The 21470-nt window shown below is 37.9% G+C and overlaps 1 protein-coding gene across 1 annotated transcript in view; it reads left to right on the forward strand.

Annotated features, from left to right (window-relative positions):
- The window catches only part of ZNF804B (zinc finger protein 804B), a 74680-nt gene that overhangs the window by 22023 nt on the left and 31187 nt on the right, over positions 1–21470 (forward strand). Inside the window, exon 2 of the mRNA XM_037386419.1 lies at positions 16111–16254. Coding sequence (XP_037242316.1) covers positions 16111–16254 — 144 coding nt within the window. The remainder of the gene's footprint in view (positions 1–16110; positions 16255–21470) is intronic.

The raw sequence follows: 21470 nt of genomic DNA on the forward strand, positions 1-21470 counted from the left end.
CAAAAAGGGGATCCTAGTCTGCTCTGACTAGCAGGTAGCCAGGCCTTGTCTACAGTAACAAATAATTCAGTATAGCAGGAGTGGATCTGTGAACTGAAACAGTTGGGTTTGAGACACCTACAGCCACCTTGCTGTTTGGAGATTTTGCTTTGGACAAGTTTTAGGCTGCTCACTTGGAGCAGATGTCCCCACCATGCATATGGCTCAGAAGTGTTTGCAGGATAAGTCATTAGTTGAGACGTTTATGTTTCCATTAGTGGTTGGAGAACATTTGGCATGCACCCAGGGCAGGCTTCTCCTCTAGTTTCCCTTGAAAGAAAGCTAGCTCCATGCACCACAGCTGCTCCATGAACCAAAACAATGTGCAGGAGGTGGAGAAGGCTTTTAGGTTTGCTTCAAAAGCTCGCTACTGCTTTGATCCAAAATACTAACACAGAGACAGCCACACTCTCTGAAGAACTGCTTGAGGCCTTTTATTTCTAGCGTAAGTAAAGGAAACATTAAATAAAATGCATTGCCTCAAACTTATCTATTTTAAGTTTCTCATCTCTGCACTGCAGTTAATTTCCTTTTGCCTTAAGATTCTTGAGTGTCTCGTATGAGGTGGCCTGGCTGAAATGTTTTGATGACAGAGGCTGTTATACAAGAGTAATGATTACACTGAAACCCTAAGTTCTAGAATCTGATAAAAGCATGTCAGCAGCTTTTGGGGTCCCAGAGTCCAACCAACCCCAACAGCTCTTGACAACTCAAAAGACTAGAAGACTGAAGTCTTATTTCAATGACAGCAGGATGAATGCAAACATGGGGATCCACAGATGTGTATGGGAATACTAACTCAGAATTCCCAACTGCTTGTTTTGCTTGCAAATAAAGGGAAAAATAAGCTTAAATTCCACTTAAAACTGTGGCACGATCAGACAACATGCGGCCCTTGCCCTTCCACCAGTAACTTCGTAAACCTTCATAACCTGCACACTGACACTCGTTGTAAATGGAATTCAACGCAGTGCACAGTGCTAGCAGTGCTAGTCAGGCTCCTAATTTTTGCTCAAGGGAGAGCAAAGAAACATAAGCAGGTTTTCTATGCAGGGTTGAGTTTCATCCAAAATTAGATTCCAGTGTCACATGGTTACATTTCAGGGCAATACAACTAATTATCAAGTGCAGGTTCTGAGGAGAAATGAGGTAGCTTCAGAAAATGTCTTGGTGAGCAATCAGTGTTAAAAAAAGAAAAGGATTTTTTTTGTTGTTATTCAAGATATGATAAATTTGTAACCAGGAGTGTAATTTCTGAATAAAGAAATATATGAAATGGGCTGAGCTTGTGTATGTTGTATGAATATCTTGTTTGCTTTGTCACTTTAGTTTTACATTATTTTATTGTATCCAGACTCCTTTTTGTTTATGGGAAATATAAGCGTGACATTAATTTCATTATCCTATTCTGCATGCAAGCGTGTATTACATTTGCAAATGAAGAAATGGAAAGGAGAAGCAAACTCAGTAAAGGGGTTTATTATGCATGCATAACCAAGCTAGTACTTGTTTTAGAACAGTACATCTTGAACAGTTGCGATAAGGATTGCCAGGATTTAAGTATGAGTTTGTGAACAGAAATTTTTAAAAAGTACCTACTATAGAAATTTCTTCAGTTCATTGACCTCTGCATGATTTATCTTGAGGAGCATGACAAATTGTGATATTCATTACTAGACTGAATTAAAATCTGAAACAGCAACAAGGGTTAAATATGGGTATTATTAAAATATGTAACTTGTCATAAACTCTCATTATTGTAAGTAGCTTCTTCTTTTATGGCATCTTAAGTAAAAATAAAAAGAACTGCAAAAAGATGTTTTTCAGCACTAACCATAAAAACAAAAATCTTGAGAAAAATAATTTTGTACATTCAAACTAATCTAAAATAGTTGTTCCTGTAAAATCTGCACTTTGCTGTAAATTCCAAGATATTAATACTATGCATGAAGTGATGGAACCATAGCTTTACTTGAAGTGATTTGTGAAAATGCAGCTCATTAGCAAAGCCAAGTTGGTAGCAGAGATAGTAGTAACACTATTTCTCCTTATGGGATAGCATAATGTAGCAACATTATTTAGATTTAGTGATGCCAACTTCTGTTTCTTGTAAAGTCACACTTATATATCTGAGCACTGTTTCTAGTTCATAATGCAGGTGGCCTATCCTCAGTGACACAATGCTATATGAAGGATACTAATGTTAATCATAAATTTTTTGCCATAGAAGCTTGGTTGTGTAATGGAATATTGTGACTTGAAATATCAGTAGCCATTTCACACAATATATTTCTAGATTATATTATAGTTATGTAATTACAATATATGTGATATATATTAATTTAAAATATTAATGATATAGTAAAACCAATACCGGTAATGTTATATTTAGCAATATTATATTAATATTAGCATTAACTTGATATTATATATAGCCTTATATTTTGATTATACTACAGTACTAACGATATAGTAGTATAACAATATAATGTAAGTAATATGTATATTAGATGGAACTATAATATAGTTTCATAGTTATATGTACTTTACAACATGAATGATACATACTATATAAACTGAACAGACAGAAAGATTGAAGCATGTATATCAATATACTTGGGGGGTTGGGGGTGTCACCTAGGTAATATAGCATGAAGTTTTTCTTTCTTTCATCTTCCATGGTTCTGTTTTCTCTTTCCTCCTTTTCTCTGGTGCCTTGTCATTTTTTTTATTTATTTTCCAACCATCTTCATTTTCTTTGCTGTATTTTTCTGTGCTTTCTAGATACCTTCCCTCACTAGAATTATTGGGGATGTTTCTCATGCAGTTCACTGGGCTAAGGCTGGAACATGGGGTGCTATTTCTGGCACAACCACAAACCTGCAGGCAAACCTTACTCATGTCATCTCACTGCTTGCTTTCACTTTCTCCATAGTGCTAGAAGCGTATAGTATTGTACTCTGTCTTCCTAGTGATTAGAAAAGCGACGTGAATAAATGCAGTGCCATGTTCCCAACTTGATCAGAAAATTCACCTGTGGGCAGACATGTAGGAAGGACCAACAACTTTGTGAGGAATTGCTTAGATATTTAACTTCAGAAAGGGCATCCAAATCCCTGAAGGAAGGACACATAAAGCTCCATTTTTTGTCTTGGTATTTCCTAACTGTCTCATTCAACATGCTGGATTTATGCTGGGCTCACAACGGGCAGCTGTGATGCCTAATGCAGCTCTACGGGTTCCTGGATGCAGCAAGGTGCATACAAGTTCAGTGGTGCAAAGTTGAGTATGGCGAGGCTGAAGTCCTAGCACTGCATCCAGTGCAGAAGCTAGTCAGGCTTCAGAATGATGTTTTGAATATTAAATGTAAGCTTATGCAACCATATGACAAATAGACTTGGAGATTAAGACAGAGATGACCATATAAATCACTTACGGACATAGTTGCTTTTCTATTTCCCTCTATAAAACATATATAGTAATTTTGGCAAAACTTGTCACAGTTATTCTACTAGAACAGAATAGGTCATTTTGCATAAAAGAAGTCTTGTACTGAATTCATAACTGGAATTTACTCTATAGAGGTCACTGAATATTGTTGAGTGTCCAGCATTTAAGAACCATGTTCCTCTCAAACAGGGAAAAAGACAATTTGCAGGACAGCAATAGCTGCTAATATGAAGTTTGACTCTCACCTTGTTACCCCTGTCATAATGAAGAAGAAGGCCTGATTGTTTTTAAATCGCTATAGACTCGCCTTCTGAATGGTCTAGTCATAGTCCTAATGAACTGAGTCATAACTTCTGCTTTAGTAATTTCATATGGCATAGTACTTGTATAAAACAAGGAGGAGAATTTTTTCTAGATACAGGCAATGAGACCTGACAAAAATGTTATTCCCCAGACATTTCTACGGTGCACTTGTATTATTCTCCACCTGTGTGTGGGCCGATTGTAAATACTTGCCCTCCTGAGAGTGCACGTCCTGTCAGACAGGTGTTGATACTAGGGTGAGACAGCTCAGAAGAATCCAGCTTCACATTAAGACATCTAATCTTGTAATGGCCAATTTTCTGTTGGGCTTTCCTGACAGTGTAACAGAAAGCTGCTCAGGGATGAAAGTTAAGTGCAGTAAACCAAAATCACCAGTGATGGAAATGTACCAGAATAGGTTGCTTTAAACCAAAATGTAAGCAGTGAAGTGTCAATGAGGTGTATACGAAATGATGTTTAGAGACTGAGGCAGTGGAAAGTTTGTGCAGAAGGGAAATAATTAACAGAACACCATATAAAATAGCTCCCCTAAGCTTATTAATATACTTGCTGGCAAAGTTGGGGGGTTTCCTGCCCATCCACGTTAACTCTTCGTTAAAATGTTCATTCATGTTCTAAGTGGCAACTCAGTCTGAGATATTAAATAGTTTAGAAATTACATTCACATCGATTATGAGCATATACATGGTACACAAAACAGAGAGTGTCCCCTAGACCCTCTCATGCTATAGCCATACTGTGAAGTCTCAATGTACTAGACAGCTACATTGCTGCTAGAATCATAGACTCATAGAATACCTCGAGTTGTAAGGGGCCCATAAGGATCATCGAGTCCAACTCCCTGCTCCTTGCAGGACTACCTAGAACTAAACCACGTGAGTAAGAGCATCATCCAGATGAAAATTACTCTTCGTTTGCTTCTGCTTTCATACATACTGTTACATAACCAAACAGTGAAGCCAGCAGCAAGCCAGTGATTATAAGCAGGTTTTTTGTTTGTTATATTTTATTCAAGAACAGGCAGTTTACTATGCAGGTTTTAAATACTGGGAGGAAATGTCTCATCATTGCTTCACTGAGTCATCTGTAATCAAGAGTTAGCGAGCTCACATACCTGTATTCATATTCATTAAGGAAATGCACCATCAAATCTGTTATCTAATAAGACGGTGCACTGTTTTATAACACAAGAGGTTGTGCTAGCAGGTTATCTAAAATCAAAGTTAAGTAATTCTGTTCACTTATGTAGCATTAAAATCACTAAATATTCAGTGCAGAATCACGGTTCAAAAATAAAGAAGAATCCAGAGAGTTTGTAATGGATTTAAATTAAGTCGTTTTTTAAGAAGACTCAGTCTTAAGAAATGTGACACAGTAAGGCAGGAAATTTAATGACGGTACTCTTGGAGTTGAGAACTCTCCATTTGTATTTATAATAGGTGATGGTGAAACCAGCAATATTCTTTCAAGTTGAGAGATGCCAGCCTAGCTCATTTTTCTGAAATCAAGAACCTCTAATGTTGCCCTATGTTCAGTAAATTCATGGAATTAATTGACACCCCAGGAGGCCTTGTGACACAGCATCAAGAGGTAATCAGCTGCTTGAGTTGTTGTCTCAGGAAGCCTCAGGTCTCCACAGCATCACTAGAAGTGCTTGTTAGATATGGGTAATGTATTCCCAACCAATACTTGTGACAGAATTAGCTCTGTGTTATACGGTTTATTCGTTTGAGGAGAGATGAGGATGGATCGTCTTTTATTTGTGCAACAAAATATCTATTTAAGACTTTTTGTGCCCCAGACACTGACATATATATTTTAAATAGGATGTTGTGTTCTACAATGCTATTTTGAATGCCAACGATCGTGTTTGGTGAACTCAAGAGCACAATAGATGTTTGCTATCTATTTGGTACCATATTACTCTGTTACTCAAAAATATCACAGCAGAAAAAATGTAATCCTTGATTTTAAGCAGGCATTCTTTTCTACATCATGGGTTTTTTTTAAACCTGCCTCTGCAAGAATATGGTCGCCCTCCCTTGTAATAATTTTAATAATCTCAGGAAATCTCCCTGGATCTAAATTTTATCTTCTCTTTTGTTTGGTTTGTTTTCCTACTGATTATGATTGTTATAGCTGAATCTTATGCTCCCATTAGAATCAGTAGCAAAACTTCCATTAACCCCAGCTACACTGAACTGTGCTACACCCTAGGCTGGAGATGGAGGTGACTGTATCTCTGGTTTGTTGCTACCCAGTTTCAGGTAAGGGATGTCACCAAGCGGTGAGGATTGGGTGGAACATTGTAGGAAAGCATTTTTAGATAGCCCTTCATGCCCTCTAGAAATATGTCCTTACCCTGGGTGAGAGAACAGCAAGTTTCTACAGTCAACAATCAAGTATTCATGTTAAATCTTTAAGTATGTCAGTTGCTACTGTCTTTTGCTTATGGACATATTCCTAAGACTTGCATTCATCACACAGAAGTAATTTTGGAAAGTTTTTCTCTTTGGGTGGAGAGGTTACTATCAGGCAATTATTCCTGCATGAGGACTCTTGAGCATGGGATGGCAGAAAGCTTTACTTTGGAAATTGCCTTAATGGTGCCATTAATTTGCAAGTTAAGTGCCCAGTTGTATGTAGATGTAAAATCATAGAATCATTGAATGGTTTTGGTTGGAAGGGACCTTAAAGATCACCTAGTTCCACCCCCCCTGCCATGGGCAGGGACACCTTCCACTACACCAGGTTGCTTGAAGCCCCATCCAGCCTGGCCTTGAACACTTCCAGGGATGGGGCATCCACAGCTTCTCTGGGCAACCCGTTCCAGTGCCTCACCACCCTCACAGGTGACTTTTAATTGCCAGGTGTGCTGCAGGCTGGGTTTCAACCCATGAGCATTTGACTAAAGAGCTAGGAAAAGTGTTCCTTCCTTCCTTCCTTCCTTCGACCCTCTATTCCACCCTTCCTTTCACCCTCCTTTCCTATCCTACCTCCTCTCTCCCTCCCATGCATTTTTTCAATCAGAATGCAAATCTTATACTTTCATTTGGCAGATGAATGAAAGGATATATTTTTTTTTGCTTTAGCTCAGATCAGTGGAATTGTAGCAGGTACAAAACTGCAGAGTTAAGAAAGAAAGTATTTAGAAGTTTGCAGCTCACTTGAATGCATGTGTGGAGGGGCAGAGGAAGAGGGATATATTTGTGTGTAAATAACCTTCCTTTTTGCATTTGGACTTTAGAGCAATTTGGATTCTTTCCTTTTCACTTGGATAACCTCCAGTGCTGAGGAAAGCCAAAGCTTTCATAAATAAATGTTTTGGGCTTCTGTTGAAAAAGAAGTGCACAAAGGGATGCATGAAGAGCTAATGTGCAGAAATACCTTGGTTTCTGGTTAAAAACATGTCATCAAATGCTACAGAATGCAATGATGATGCAGTACTTTCTGGGCAAGTTTTAAAAGAAGGTGGGCAGTATAGATGTAATTCACATGTATGATTGATGCTTACCCTGTAAGACGTTTTTCACAAGTAGATTGCAAACATACATAATATAAGAAAATAAATTGACTGATCTGGATTTACTAAAAGTTTATTAGTGTTTATCATAAAATTAACAACTATTCTCTGTTGCTATGCACAATAGAAACCCACTGATATTAGACATCATATTGCATTATTTATGAAATTGAATTAGTCTACATGAATTGCCTTTAATATTATGGTATCTTCAAAGAAAGAGTCAAACAATATTAAAAAAGAGAGGATGTAAATGTTTAATGTTATTTGTATTAAAGACTATAAAAATCTATCTGATATGATTAGCCTATATTTTATGAAAAAGGCACTTCGTAAAAAAAAAGGTTCTAACAGCCACAGATGAGTTGTGTGATAACTATTCCTATGTTCATAACAAATGCTGTATTTTCTTACAGTTACTGCATGATCAATATCATTATTGTAAAGTGCTTTTAGCTAACTCAAATATGAAAGAACTGCATATAAGTTAAATGGTGTTGTGTTCTACAGAAGAAGGTTTTAGGTCAAAATGTACAAAGACCTTATATCAAGTACATTTCATCTGGAAAGAGATGTCAGTCAAAGAAATACAACTTCATACAATCTATTAAATGCAGTGCTGGAACATGGGTTGTACTCTAAAAATTGCAATTGGAAAAAAATGAGAATAGTAAGATATAAATGGAGGACTAACTCTTCAGATTAATTGATAATACCTCGCTCGTCAGAAAAGAGGTAAAAGAAATGATCACTTGAGAGGAGGAGAAAGTAGCATGGTATAGTGAACAAATTGAAGGTATTGACTTTAAATAGAAGGCAGACAATAATGTCACAATCAGATTCACTGAAGGACTCACATTTGTGCAGAGAAGCAGGACTGTAAGGAAAAAGTGAGTCATGTATTTTTTTTCTTCTTCTGCATAACAGGAACTTAAAAAAAAAATTCTATTCTATCTGTATTTAAGATAGTAATAATGAAATGTAATTTCACTGAACCCTTACTAGGGAGTCTAGATTTATAGCAGTCACACCAGTCGCCATATCTGCAGAGTAGCTGGAAGCATTCTGACACTTCTATAACTATTTTTTGAGTCTTATCCACGAGGCTTTTAGAATTTGCTTTTAAATGCCAAGAATATAACCCAAACAGTAATAAAACCACATTCATTTCAACTGTTATCCCAGAAATCCTTTCAGCCTTTACAGCTACATCACAATCCCTAACAGTTCTGATACCCTTTGTGCTCTCAGGTCATCCTTTCATCACATCCCTTCATCTTTTTGAGGCTGTTGCTCTAGTTACAGAATGACAGCTTTTTTTTTTTTTTTTTAATGGCAGTGTTAATATTTGGAAATTATTACTTATTTACTTTATACCTAGGAAAGACTTTAATAACTCAAATTATAATAAAATAATTGTAGTATTAATATAGGACATAGATTAACAATGAAACTCAGGCATAAAAATCAGGCAGCATCACATATCATTAAACAGATTTAGTATAATTGTAGATTTTCCTGAATCTTCAAATCAAATGAGTTTTCTATTAGTACAGCCAACCAAACCACATCATATATACCCCTTCATAAACATATCATGCTCCATCTTAAAATGACACCCCCTACTTCAATGTGAAGATTGTTCTTAAGTCTGTTCCACTGATGATGAGAAACCTTCTGGATTCCAGCCTAAACATAGTGAAGGCTTTATGTACCATTTGATCTTTACACTTGAGTGTATTTCCCTCTCTCTTTTGGAAATTCCACATTTGCTGTATTCATTTTATATATATATATGTATATATGTATGTATGTGTGTATGTATGTATGTATGTATGTATGTATGTATGTATCTCACTAGTTGGTTAATACATGGGAGCAGATCCTTCATCATCTTCTATTTCAGCCAGGGGTTGCCATGACCCAGGTACAGGACCTTGCACTTGGCCTTGTTGAACCTTTGGAGGTTCACAAGGGCCCACTTCTCAAGCTTGTCCAGGTCCCTCTGAATGGCATTGTGTCCCTCAGGCGTGTCAACCATACCACTTAGCTTGGTGTCATCTGCAAATTTGCTGACAGTGCACTCGACCCTGATGAAGATACTAGATAGTACTGGTCCCAATACAGACCCCAAGGGACACCACTCATCACTGATCTCTACTTTATGTCTTAATTTTCTGAGACTGGTGATTAGTTTTCTTTCCTATTTATGTTATTTCCATTCTAGTTCCAATATCCTCTTTGAGCTGGTTATTTATCCTAGGAACTCTTTGTTTCTGCACTCTGTCATTCCAGGCAGTTTTGTTCGCTTAAAGAAATTACATTTTCCTAGTTACTTTGTCATGGTTTAACCCCAGCTGGCAACTAAGCTACTATAAAGAGAACTCTATCCCAGCCAAAACCAGCAGATAATTCCTTTTAGCTCTTTAAATATATCCCTTTGCACTGAAAAATGATCTAAACTCTCAGAATCACTTTATTATATATTTATTTTAAAAGTAAATGGAACAAGTACAATTTTGTATGTAACTTTCTGTTAGGTACCTAATTACCTTTGCAGGTGAACTCTTCATCACATTTTCAGAAAATCTAATAGATCCACCTGCCTAAGTTCCATTGATTTCTGAAAATGAGGGGAAAAATGTTGAATCACATTAAGATATTGGAAAAAAAAGCCCTCTATATTGACAGCAAAGATTTTTAGTGCTTATACGCTCCATTTATAATGTTGAAAAAGTGTTTAGAAAATCTCAAAGTACAAGTCTGTTATAAAATTACCAGAAGCAGCAATGTGTCTTAGAATATAAAAGCTTTGCTGAAGGTCTGAATAGACCTGCTCGTGTTTTCCTTTGAATTCATATGTTCTATAAGGCTGGTTCCAATCAGAACTGATGATTTTGATAGTAATTAAGTTAGGAATAGGTTTATGACTCCTTAAAGTTACAGCTCTCTATCTGTCCTATTAGTTCCAGCAGGTTTGTACTCTGAAGGGCATGTAGGACCTGCTAAAAGCATCGCACTTCTCAGGTCTCATCACTCTAGTAGCAAATGGAAGTGCATATAATTGAAAATGCTGCAGTAATTGGCTGAGCGTGAAAAATATTAAGATACATTTATTTTCAGAAGTTAGGAGCTGCCCTCTGGTAAGTCAGCTGAGAATCACAGTATTTACTGCTTTTGAAGAAGAAAAAAATCCTTTGCAATAGAGAACTCTCTGATTCCTTACTGTAGATCTCACACTGGTAGAAACTACGCAAAGGGTTTTCAAGGTGGAGAACGCAGAACATGTGTGAGGTAAATGACAGTGTTCTGTATTGCTCGCTATTGCAGCTGAATAAAATCACTTGCTTTTTATTCTCTCCAAAGCTAAACTTCCCTACTTTAGGTAAGACAGAAATGTCTTCTCCAGGGGAAAATTGAGAGCATTCAGAGTAAAGTTCATTAATTCAGCCATCCTGATGTTCAGTTGTATATCTTACTATCAGGACATTTGTGGGGTACTCAAGTTTCACACTGCACACAAGTACTTTGATTACTTCCTGCATTCTATCACCTCCCTGCTGAATTTTAGAGATCTTTTAAAATCTATTAGGCTGTAGCTGCAGAAGAAAAGATGTAAGGGCATAAAAATTACGTGCAGTTATTCCAAGAAGTGGTGAATGAGCACTCAAAATTAAAGTTCTACAGTTGCACTCTCTACCCATTGACATGCAGGTCCTGACCATCCAGAGACCTTCTGTACCAGCCCAGGCAGTTCTACAGATTTCCTTTAAAAAATGTTATTTACAATTGCTCACAGGAATGACCCAATGACAATATGAATTACAGACTGAAAACTAGTTTGCCTAATTCAAGCATGTAACTCACTTTCAAACCTCTTATCCTACTGTCCTGCTCAAGGGTCTCCAAAGTACGTCTACATCTTTCTCAAATTTGGGGACACTATTTATATAATTATTATATTTATATAACTTATGTTTCTTTTTGTTTCAGTCTATCTGAAAAAGTATGAGGGCTATGTTAAAACTGCCTGGGTGGTTCTTTTGTGGCATGATGCTATGTGTGTTTTTATGGCATGCAAGTGTTACTTGCCTTGGAGAAGGCCATGAGATGGGGATGCCTGGGAGGATGCAGTTTGATGGTTGTTGGAACTATGCAGGGCATGGAGAGCCTTGTGAAGTCTCGTCCTTGCCCCCTGTAGAGTGTGGTCCCTGAACAGAATGATATTCTAGAACTGCACTCATTTTTATCTCAAAGAGAACTAACAAGTTTACTCCAAAATGAAAGCCTGAGAATGAACTATCACACATGGAGTGGGCATGATGGAGGGCCAGGTTCCAGGAGCCAAGTTATTTGCTGGTGTAGAGGTACCCAATAGTATTTTACAGCTGACATTTCACCAATACTGAATCAAGTGGAATCATTACCCTCAGCATCTTACATATAACACTACTATTAACATGTCAGAATGTGATTTGCCTTGACTTTCATTGTTGACTTTCATTTAATTTCTTTTCCACTCTAACCTGCTGGACCTTTTCCCTTGCATTTGTGTTTACTCAGCTATTCACAATTTAGTATTGGTGAATGCGATTTCCCCCTCCAAAGTGCAGCACTTGACACACATCTTATTGAATTTTATCTTGCTGATTTCAGACCGTATCTCAAGATTCTTACAGTAATTCTGAATCTTAATCCTGGTCCCTAAAGCATTTGTATGCCCTGTGCTGTTCATTAGTATCATTCATAGATTTCATATATAATCACAGTTCATTTTGTCATCCAAATCACTAATGAAAATGTACTTAAAATTCTTAGATGTAGAATACAATTCTGTGGCTTATTCATGTGCTTATATTTGTCTCACTTCTCTTTTAACCTCTAGTCTGAGAATCCCCAAGAGGCACCTCAGTATTTGCATCAGTATTCAATACTTGCATTCATATTTAATCTGATTCATGGAATTATATTTAAGTTATCAAACTCTAACAACTCTGATTACTTTTGTCCCCAAAGAAAGAGCCGTCTGTCCCTTACTGAGCTCTGCATTAATGTGAGTTAGCAGTAAAGTCACTAATTATATTTTTCTTATATTCTACCTACAAGCACAATGCATTTACTTCACTGTATTTGTAGAAATCCATGGGTTTGTAGAAAACTGAAAGTTTTACTGTATCTAGTGACCTACTTTTCACCTTAGTCCATGTGAACATAGCAGATACATTTACTATCAGTTACTGAGGAAGGCAATGTGGTATTGTTTTGTCTAGATCAGCATACTTTAATGGCCATGCAGTCTATTAAATATCTGTTACAGACTCTGGATTTTATAAATGATTTCTAATTGACTAGGTGTCAGTGGCAGCATTCTAGAAAACTCAGTTACATGGGATTTTTCATTGATTCTCCCTATATTAGAAAATGAAATGTCAGATACCATTAATTGCATTTTCACAATAAGAAGCATACTGCAAAAGTAGCTGCTAAGTGAAAATACTTCCAGCCTAACATGCAATAGAAGTATTCTTTTTAAATTAATCCAGTCATTACAGTTATGTGCCTCTGTAGGTCAAACTGATGTGAATGTAATTACAATCTATAATATGGAACCATTTTGCAGGCTTCTAGGAAAAAATGCATTCATTTATCATCATACATCAAAAAATGTACTCATTGATCCTCGTACAATACACCATCTGCATCCAGCAACACAGGAGGTGGTTAACCCATGGTTTCTGGAGTTCATACCTACAATTTCTACAGATGTAGTTCTACAGATTTTCTTTCACGTGATGGCATTTATTATGCCAGAATTGACCACTGGTCTCTATAGTCCTAGGGAGATATTAGCAGTCTGGATGTGAAAATTCATTTGACTATGCACAATTTACTGTAGTGCTAGCAGTTCTTATGCTTTTGTAGATGAAGAAAAATCCATGACCTTTCTAAAGTATGTGATGTAGCATTCAATTTCCCTGCATCTGATCGATAAGCACGCAGGAAATTATATCTTTTGCCATGGTAGACAAGCATAATTAAGCAATAAGGCAATGGAGGCAGTTGTGATTATCTTAGGATGCACCTGGGAGCTGCCTTGTTGCTATTTTAAAACATCTTTATGCTAAGGGAACTGTATTAATTTCTGCTGAGAAAGATAAAGTTGGCAGTTTGGAATGCTCACAAGCAGCAGTTTCAGTTGTGTTTCACAGCGAGTAATGTAGTGTGTTCACCCCAAACAACTAGGCTTCTCCTTCAGCAGAAGCAAAGATGGAGCAGGCTGTAAACATTTAACTGACGATTCAAACCTGGAAAAAACCCAACAAAAACAACCAAAAAAACAATTATGCTTTGGCTGGCTTCCAGTGAGTGCAAAACTTGTATTTTTATCAGTTTAGAATAAAAATATATTGCCCCCAACACTTGACTTCCAGGGAAGACATCTCTGCATAATTAATGCTATTGCATCCACATTCTAATTTATGCATTTTAATTATACCAAAGGCCCAGTGAATAATTAATGCCAGCAAAACAATGGGTCTGTAGCATAAGCTGAAAAGTATCACTTCTTAATAGGCTTTGTAGATTTAAATAACTAATGAAAGCTATTTAACTATTTGATTGCAAGAATATTTCCACTTGATACAATCAAGTAGCAACTACCATTATTGAGCAGCCTCTCAGGTGGAGCAATGTTAGCTCAGGCTACCTGTTTTCACAATTGGCCAGTCAGAGTGTACCCCAGTATGCTAACCCACCTGAGCTATATGCATGCAGGGAAGAGATTTATTTGGATGTTTGCCCTGTGGGAGGCACTGACATGTCATTGGCATCATCTGTAAGATGTAATATCAAAATTTCAGGCACAAAATTCCTCTTTAACCTCCTGTCTTCGATCAGGTCAATTCATGCCAGTTTCATGGGGAGATTTAGAATTGAATATAAAGAAATGCAATATAGAATTCATTATCTCTGAGTTCAGCAATCTAAGAATTAAGGATGTAGACCAGGTTAGTAATTTAGAGCCTTGCAGTGGTCAACAGAGAGAGATTGCACCTTTGGAGAGTTCCATCTCATCCTAAACCAGATTTTTTAAATATATGGAATTAATAACCATTTGGCAGTAGCTATCATTTTACTGTTTCTTACACTTAGGATACTGCCTTAGACCATACACCTAACTTCTAGACAGTGTAGTTAGGTGATGTTAATCTCACTAGCAAGAGTAGCCTCTAAACTACCCTGTGAGAAAGACCTACTTGCACTGACCTGAGTGCATAAAGACCAGGCCAGAGCAGAAGGACTCACAGCACAGAGCTCTCCAAAGCTCCATGTGTCACATTGACAACCAGCTTGATTAAGTCTCAGACTCAAAACATGTGACATTCATTAAGAAAGCCCTTCCCTCTCTGAAAGGCTCAAAATGTATGTTCCTGTTGTTCTGCTGTGCCCAAAAGCTTGCCTCCATCCTGGTGTGGTCCCTGGAGCAATGCTGGGCACTGTGATATGTGATGAGCAGGGTGTCCTAGATCTGCAGTATGTCCTGGGTTTGGTGTGCTCTCTGTTTGTCATACAAAAGGTGGCAAAAGCATGTAGACAGCACTGACTGCATAGCATGGAGAGACTGGTGGCAGAAAGTACCCATTTCTTCAGGTGAGTAAAGTGATACAGCAAACAATGAATTATGTTGGTCCTTGGCAGTAAATTGCATACACTCAAGTAATATCAAACTGTCAATATGAATATAAAATTAATATTTTTACCAACATTTTTTTTTCGTGTTTTGCATGTCAGAAGTTTGATCTTTAAACTTGAATGCGAAACATCTAAGAAAACGTTGTAATAATAACAATGTAAAGAAGGACTTGTAAAAGGACAGGTTGGTAAAGGCTACTGCTAATTTTGAATATCAGGCCTCAGTGCATTATTTGGAGCTCAGTAACTTTTGGGTCCTGTGTTTTAAGTTTTCTCTTTTTACCTAATATAATATATTGCAAACAACGTCCCTGACTCTCCAGGGCACCCACATGAGTCACTAGGGAGACGTGCAGGGGCACTGTGTATGAACTGATGGTGTTCTCCCTGTTTTCAGCTGTGTTTGCCTAAGCCTGGACATGGACAAGTACTCTTATCAGTGATTGCGGTTTGTGGTTGAGGGGGTGACAATTCCATTCAGTTTTGGTGTCCTGGGTGGTGTGTCCCCTTATGCAGATGGGAGGAAGGGATGAGGTGGCATGGAAAAGGCTCTGGTTGAGGGGGCTCTGCTCCAGAGAACTCTCAGCCAGCCATAGCCAGCTGCTGCCTGGCCCTGCTGAGTATTTCATAGAAGGCCGAAAGCAGAGCACAAAAGAAAATCTGCCTTAGTATCTGACTAAAACTGGTTTCTTTCTTCAGAGCAATAGTACTGAAAGAGCAGACACACATTGGTGCAAACTGGGAGTGCTGTTAACAGACTGACCCTGGTGGCTTATGTGTTCTTCATTGCTCAGCTCCCCTGCCCAGGAGCTGGGCAGTGTCCCAGTGGTATTCCTCTGCACCCCATTCCTCTCTGCTTTTCGTACTGAGTACCTCCAACAAGTAGCAAGAATAATCATTCAAGAAACGCTACTATCTTATTAAATCCAGTTTAAGACCGAAACCTCCTTAGCATGTATAGGGTGGAGCCCAGTGATCTAGCAGTCCTAGCCAGTGTAGTGTTTTTAATGTGAATGATTTAAAAATAGCTGCTGAAGCTCATGATCTCTAGTAAGTGTCTCCCTTTGCTTCTGCCTTTGCAGGACTATGCTGAGAAGGAGAAAGCTGCAGCCAAGGCTCTGGAGGATGTGAAGGCTAACTTCTACTGTGAACTGTGTGACAAGCAGTACCACAAACACCAGGAATTTGACAACCACATCAATTCTTATGACCATGCTCACAAGCAGGTAAACCTGACAAATAACCATGCATGCTACGGCAGTCCATCTTCCTTCCTCATTGATTGTGGGAGGTTTCTGAATTCACTGAAGTAGAAGACAATTCATCACTTGATGTTTTAAATTTTAACATGCTGTTTTTCATTAAAATAAAATGTTAAATATTCATTGCTTTAATCTTCACCACAATTTCCTTTAAGCCACTCTGGCCGAAAGATCTCTATCTATGATTTTAGATAGGTGTTCAATACCAATATTCATACTGAATTGTATATATTTAATTGTGGAATTACTTATAAATTAGAGGGAGGGGGAAGGATCACTTCCTCAAAGGGCCAGGTTCCTCTTTTGGATGCAGAAGGCATATGACCATGCTGTTCAAGCTGGTCATGCTGTTTCAAGGACAGAAAAACAGGTGTTTTTTTTAAAAAAGCATATGTTTCTGAACTTGAAATTGTGTCTCATAACATTTTTCAGAGTGGAATACATTTTGTCTTGTATGCAGAACATAATATAAAATAATGACTATTATTGAACAAGATATTAGATTCCTGAGAAAAGATAATAAATGCTAATTTTTTGTCATTGGTTTTGTATCAATATTATCAGGTCTATACATGGTAGGTATATTATACCTCTATATGCCTATAATCATAGGATAATAGAATCATTTATGTTGGGAAAGAGCTTTAAGGTCATCAAGTCCAACCACTAATCTAGCATTGCCCTTTCCACCACTAAACGATGTCCCAAAGCATTGCATCCATGCATCTTTTAAGCCCTCCAGGGATGGTGATTCCGCCACGACGGTGGGCAGCCTGTTTCAGTGTTTGACCACCCTTTCGGTGAAGAATTTTTTCCTAATATCTAGTCTAAACCTCCCCTGATGCAACTTGAGGCCATTTTCTCTTGTTCTTATTGCTTTTTACATAGGAGAAGAAACCAACGCCCACCTGCCTACAATCTCCTTTCAGGTAGAGAGCGGTAAGGTCCCCCCTGAGTCTCCTCCTCTCCAGGCTAAACACCCCCAGTTCCCTCAGCCGCTCCTCATAAGGCTTGTGCTCCAGACCCTTCACCAGCTTCGTTGCTCTTCTTTGGACACGCTCCAGCACTCCGTGTCTTTCTTGGAGTGAGGGGCCCAAAATTAAACACAGTATTTAAGCTGGGGCCTCACAGGTGCCTTTCCCTCCTGCATCCCAGTTTTCCTCCTGTTTTAGCAAAATCCGTATTTCAGTTGGCATTATGGAAGGAAAATGCAATTAATTCACCTAAACACTTCAGAATTCGAAGAAAATGGCTCGCAAAGCTCAGGAACAAGCATTTCTAAGCCTCTGGTGTGATAGATCATATCTTCTCATCTGACATGTACGAAGCTAGAACATGTAACTAGGTTCCATAGATGTATCTCTTTTTCCTGTGTTTCTACTAGTGCTTGCATTATATGGTTCTCATGTATTGCGTGCACTCAAGTGGCCTGAGTATTAGTGTCTTCTAGGTGGGTGATCACACTTCTGGGTGCTTGAGGGTCACATGCTACCTTACAAATAAGTGAAGCATTTAGAAGTTGCAGGTATTTCTGACAAAGAACTAGAGACAATAAATTTTGAGTAAAACAAACTGAAGTGCTGAAGGCAAAATTCCTGATTTCACTGCAAGTAATCGTATTGTCTTTCACAGTATTATAAAGGATGTAAATCAGTCTGGAATTTTCTGTGTGCATCTATCACAGCACTGCATTAACAGTGGGTGTGTGCCTACACATCATGCTGAACCATCCTGCTGAATTCAAGCAGCCCAGACTCAGCTATCCATGGCTATTAATGGGACATTTTTGGCCCATCACTCCAAACGAAATTACCAAACTCCAAATTAGATTCATCTAATGTATTTAGTATTAAATCAAAAGCAATTCCTCACAGCACCATTCCGTTAATTAATCCATAAAAATGGTTATAATAATACAAAACAAATGCTTTTCCAGATCCTAAACATGTGACTCTAATCCCTACAAATCCCCATTTGCTACACAAATAATTTTTTCACCCTTCAGCTGTTTTTTTTAACTCATCAGAAGTGCATCTGAACTCAAATGGATTCATTTGTGCCCTTCCCTCTTCATACACTCCCCCTGCAAAGAGCAGTTTATGTGAAATAAAACCAGCCTGCTTGATGCAGCACCATCTATGATTGGGTTCCAGAGGAGAGGAGGTTTTGGCAGCTTTCTGTTATAGAAGGGAATGTTTAAGCAATAAAACTGTTTTTAAATTTTAAGTAAATTTAGTGCTTTAAAAGCTGCCAGACATAGCACTGGGAACTAAGGCTTTGCATGGAAATGCATGGCACACTCAGAATATCAACTGGCAGCAGAAGCTGAGCCTGTCCTGCCCTTTCAGACGTAGTTCAGAAGCTCGGTTAGCGCAGGATTAGCTAGCCACCCTCCTGATGTGACAGAGTAATTCAGGCTCTTCTCCCCGCTCGCTTCTCGACTGCTCAGCCAAGTCTGGGAGCAGCATTAGTTTGCCTCTAGGAAAATCGTGTAGGAGTGCCCTTTTCACTGACTTTTATAGCCGGTCACAGAAGAGCCTTTATTCTTACTTTTATCAGAGAAATCTTCAAAGAAAACAAGTTAATTTATGGTTTCCTGTGGAATCAGTTAGCTTAGTTTCAAAATGTTTGTTCTGGGAAGGATAGCAGCCACCAGAAAAGCTTCTTTCTCCTAAGGTATGTTTTCTATTTCCCAGCAGGAATTTGAGGGTTCCTTTAGTCATTTGCACGGATATGTTCTAAGCAGCATTCTAATGGAGAGTAAATTAAAACAAGGGACTCTTTACATCTCAGTAACAATACACTGTACTCCTCCCACGTGATTTCCCATCTAAATGCTACTACTTCAAAATGTATATTAAAGTAGCGATGCTGTTTAGAGAAGATATAAAGGCAGAAAAAAGGATACTGAGCTGAGTACTTTGTTGTAAGTCTTTTGTTTCTCTTCCAGAGGAAACAGATTTGATTCAAAGAATTATGACTCTAATCTCCCAATATTATGGTTTTATAAAATTAATTTTGTGATCCATTTTCTGATCTATGATTTCAACCATTTGTTAAAGCAGAAAGTATTGAGCCTTGGACTTAGCAGTTGGTATATCAGCCATTGCCTTCCCTGTCCTCAGAGGACTGTAAAATGTTATGATGACAGTCTGGCCTTGTTAGCATAACTGGTCTTTCTGCTCTGTTAGGTTATTCTAAAGCAATATACTCAGAGAGACTCTCCTTCTGCACGCTACATGCATTTCATACATATATATCTATAAAAACACATATGCATACAAAGACAACTTTGACAGAACATCAAAGAGCTCCCCTACCTATATCTTCATTATCTTCTAACACCCTTCTAATGACCCTGGAGGGGGCTAATATGATTTATATATTTTTGAGTAATATTGTCTGAGCGTTAAGCAGCTCTTATTTTCTTTGGTTGTCTTGACAGCATTAGTCTTAATTCATGTTGCCAACATCTTTCCTGACACGCTACTCTATAATAGTTTTTCATTGATATTACCTGTTATTGGAAATTAATTTCTTTCAGTGCAAGGCTGGAAAAGTGAACTCAGAAAATCTGTTTGAGTGAAAAGCTGCACTCCCACCCAGCTATACATGAGCTCTCTGTTGTTAAGCCTGATACTTAACAAGGCTGGGGCGGGAGTGTGGGTGACTTTCCTGGGAGCACCTAATCTTTCATCACTGTATAGCCCTGTGCATACATGTCTCATTGGCAGAGCACATACTAGCTAACTCACTTGAAATCAGCATCTTTTCTCCTTTGTGTTTTTCCTTTGCTATGGAATCTATGACTTTATAAAGTCCTCGGCAGCAGTCACAGGCAGTAGCACATTTGATAAATCTGCTGTGTCTATCATCAAGCATCAAGGTGAGCGATGCTTGCTATCACTTGCTGTGTTCTCTGCAACAAAAGTTAACTGCATCAGAACTGATTACCTTAGCTCTGCCAAAACTATCTGAATACTGAAAAGGATAAGGGTCCTAGTGTGAAGTCACTCAAAAGTGACTAGTATATAGATAATCAATATAGGGTGCTGCCTTAAAATGTGATATATGTGGATGTATGTTGCATGCTAAGCTGCAAATAATATGGAAGCATAATTTTTTTTTTTAACAGGGTTGTTAAGTCATGTGCATCTATAAAAGGAAGCCAAACTTGAGCAGAGATGTCTATTTGGTTAACATTATTAAATGGAATCTTTTAATACCTCCAGGTCATGCATAGCATTCATCCATTCAGTTAATGTCGAAGTAGTTGGAGCTTTCAGTTTTTGTATAAATAATCCTTAGCAATCAGCAAGGCTTTTAGATGTCAGCAAAGGAGAAAATCACAAATCTGTTCCATGTACCGCAATATAGTAATTGTGATGATAATGATAGAAATAAGCAGCAAAGAAAAACAAGACTGTATTGCCATCTTGGGGTTTCTGATGACAAAACAGGTCTTTTCATTTTGTTGTCAAAATTTAGCCATACAGTTAAATACGCCACATGCTCTCATATGAGAAAAAAGAATTTCTAAATTTTCATGTTCTTGAAGGAGTCAGCACTGTATAAGCAGGTGAACAGAACTTTGTCTACACTGGTTCACCTACTGTATCTTAGTATTTAAATCCATGCATACTAGCACTTTGGTGTATTTTTTGCACGAAAGTCTGATTTACTGTGTACAGCTGTGGGCACTTGCCGTTAAGCCTTTATGGTGCTTGTGGATTTAAACTCTTAATTCAGGCAGAGATTTAGTTCCTGTTAAACATCAAAGCTAACAAATATGCTTGCATTTTTAGCTAGCGTTGCCTCCACCACCTAGAAAATGCACAGATAAGTGAACACACAGAAAGATCCAAGAATGAGTGTAATGCTGAGATTTTGTTCATTCATCTTTAGCTGAACGCTGTTTTTTCCAGTATCTGCATTTTTACTGGAGGAAAGTTAAGTCCTGTATTTTGGCTCTAAGGAAACTGGTTTGGCAATATCTGAAAGAATTCACCTTGGGATCTGGGAAATTACGCAAACACAGCAACACCAAGAAACATTCTTCTGGACAAAATATCATATACTTAGCTGTAAGAGCACACTAATCAAACAGAAAGGGCTAAACCAGCATGAAGATCCACTACTATGTGTGCTTGTGTTGTCTCTGCTTTTTTAACTTGATATAT

This window comes from Falco rusticolus, chromosome 4 (genome assembly GCF_015220075.1).
Source record: "Falco rusticolus isolate bFalRus1 chromosome 4, bFalRus1.pri, whole genome shotgun sequence".
NCBI classification, from domain to species: Eukaryota; Metazoa; Chordata; class Aves; order Falconiformes; family Falconidae; genus Falco; species Falco rusticolus.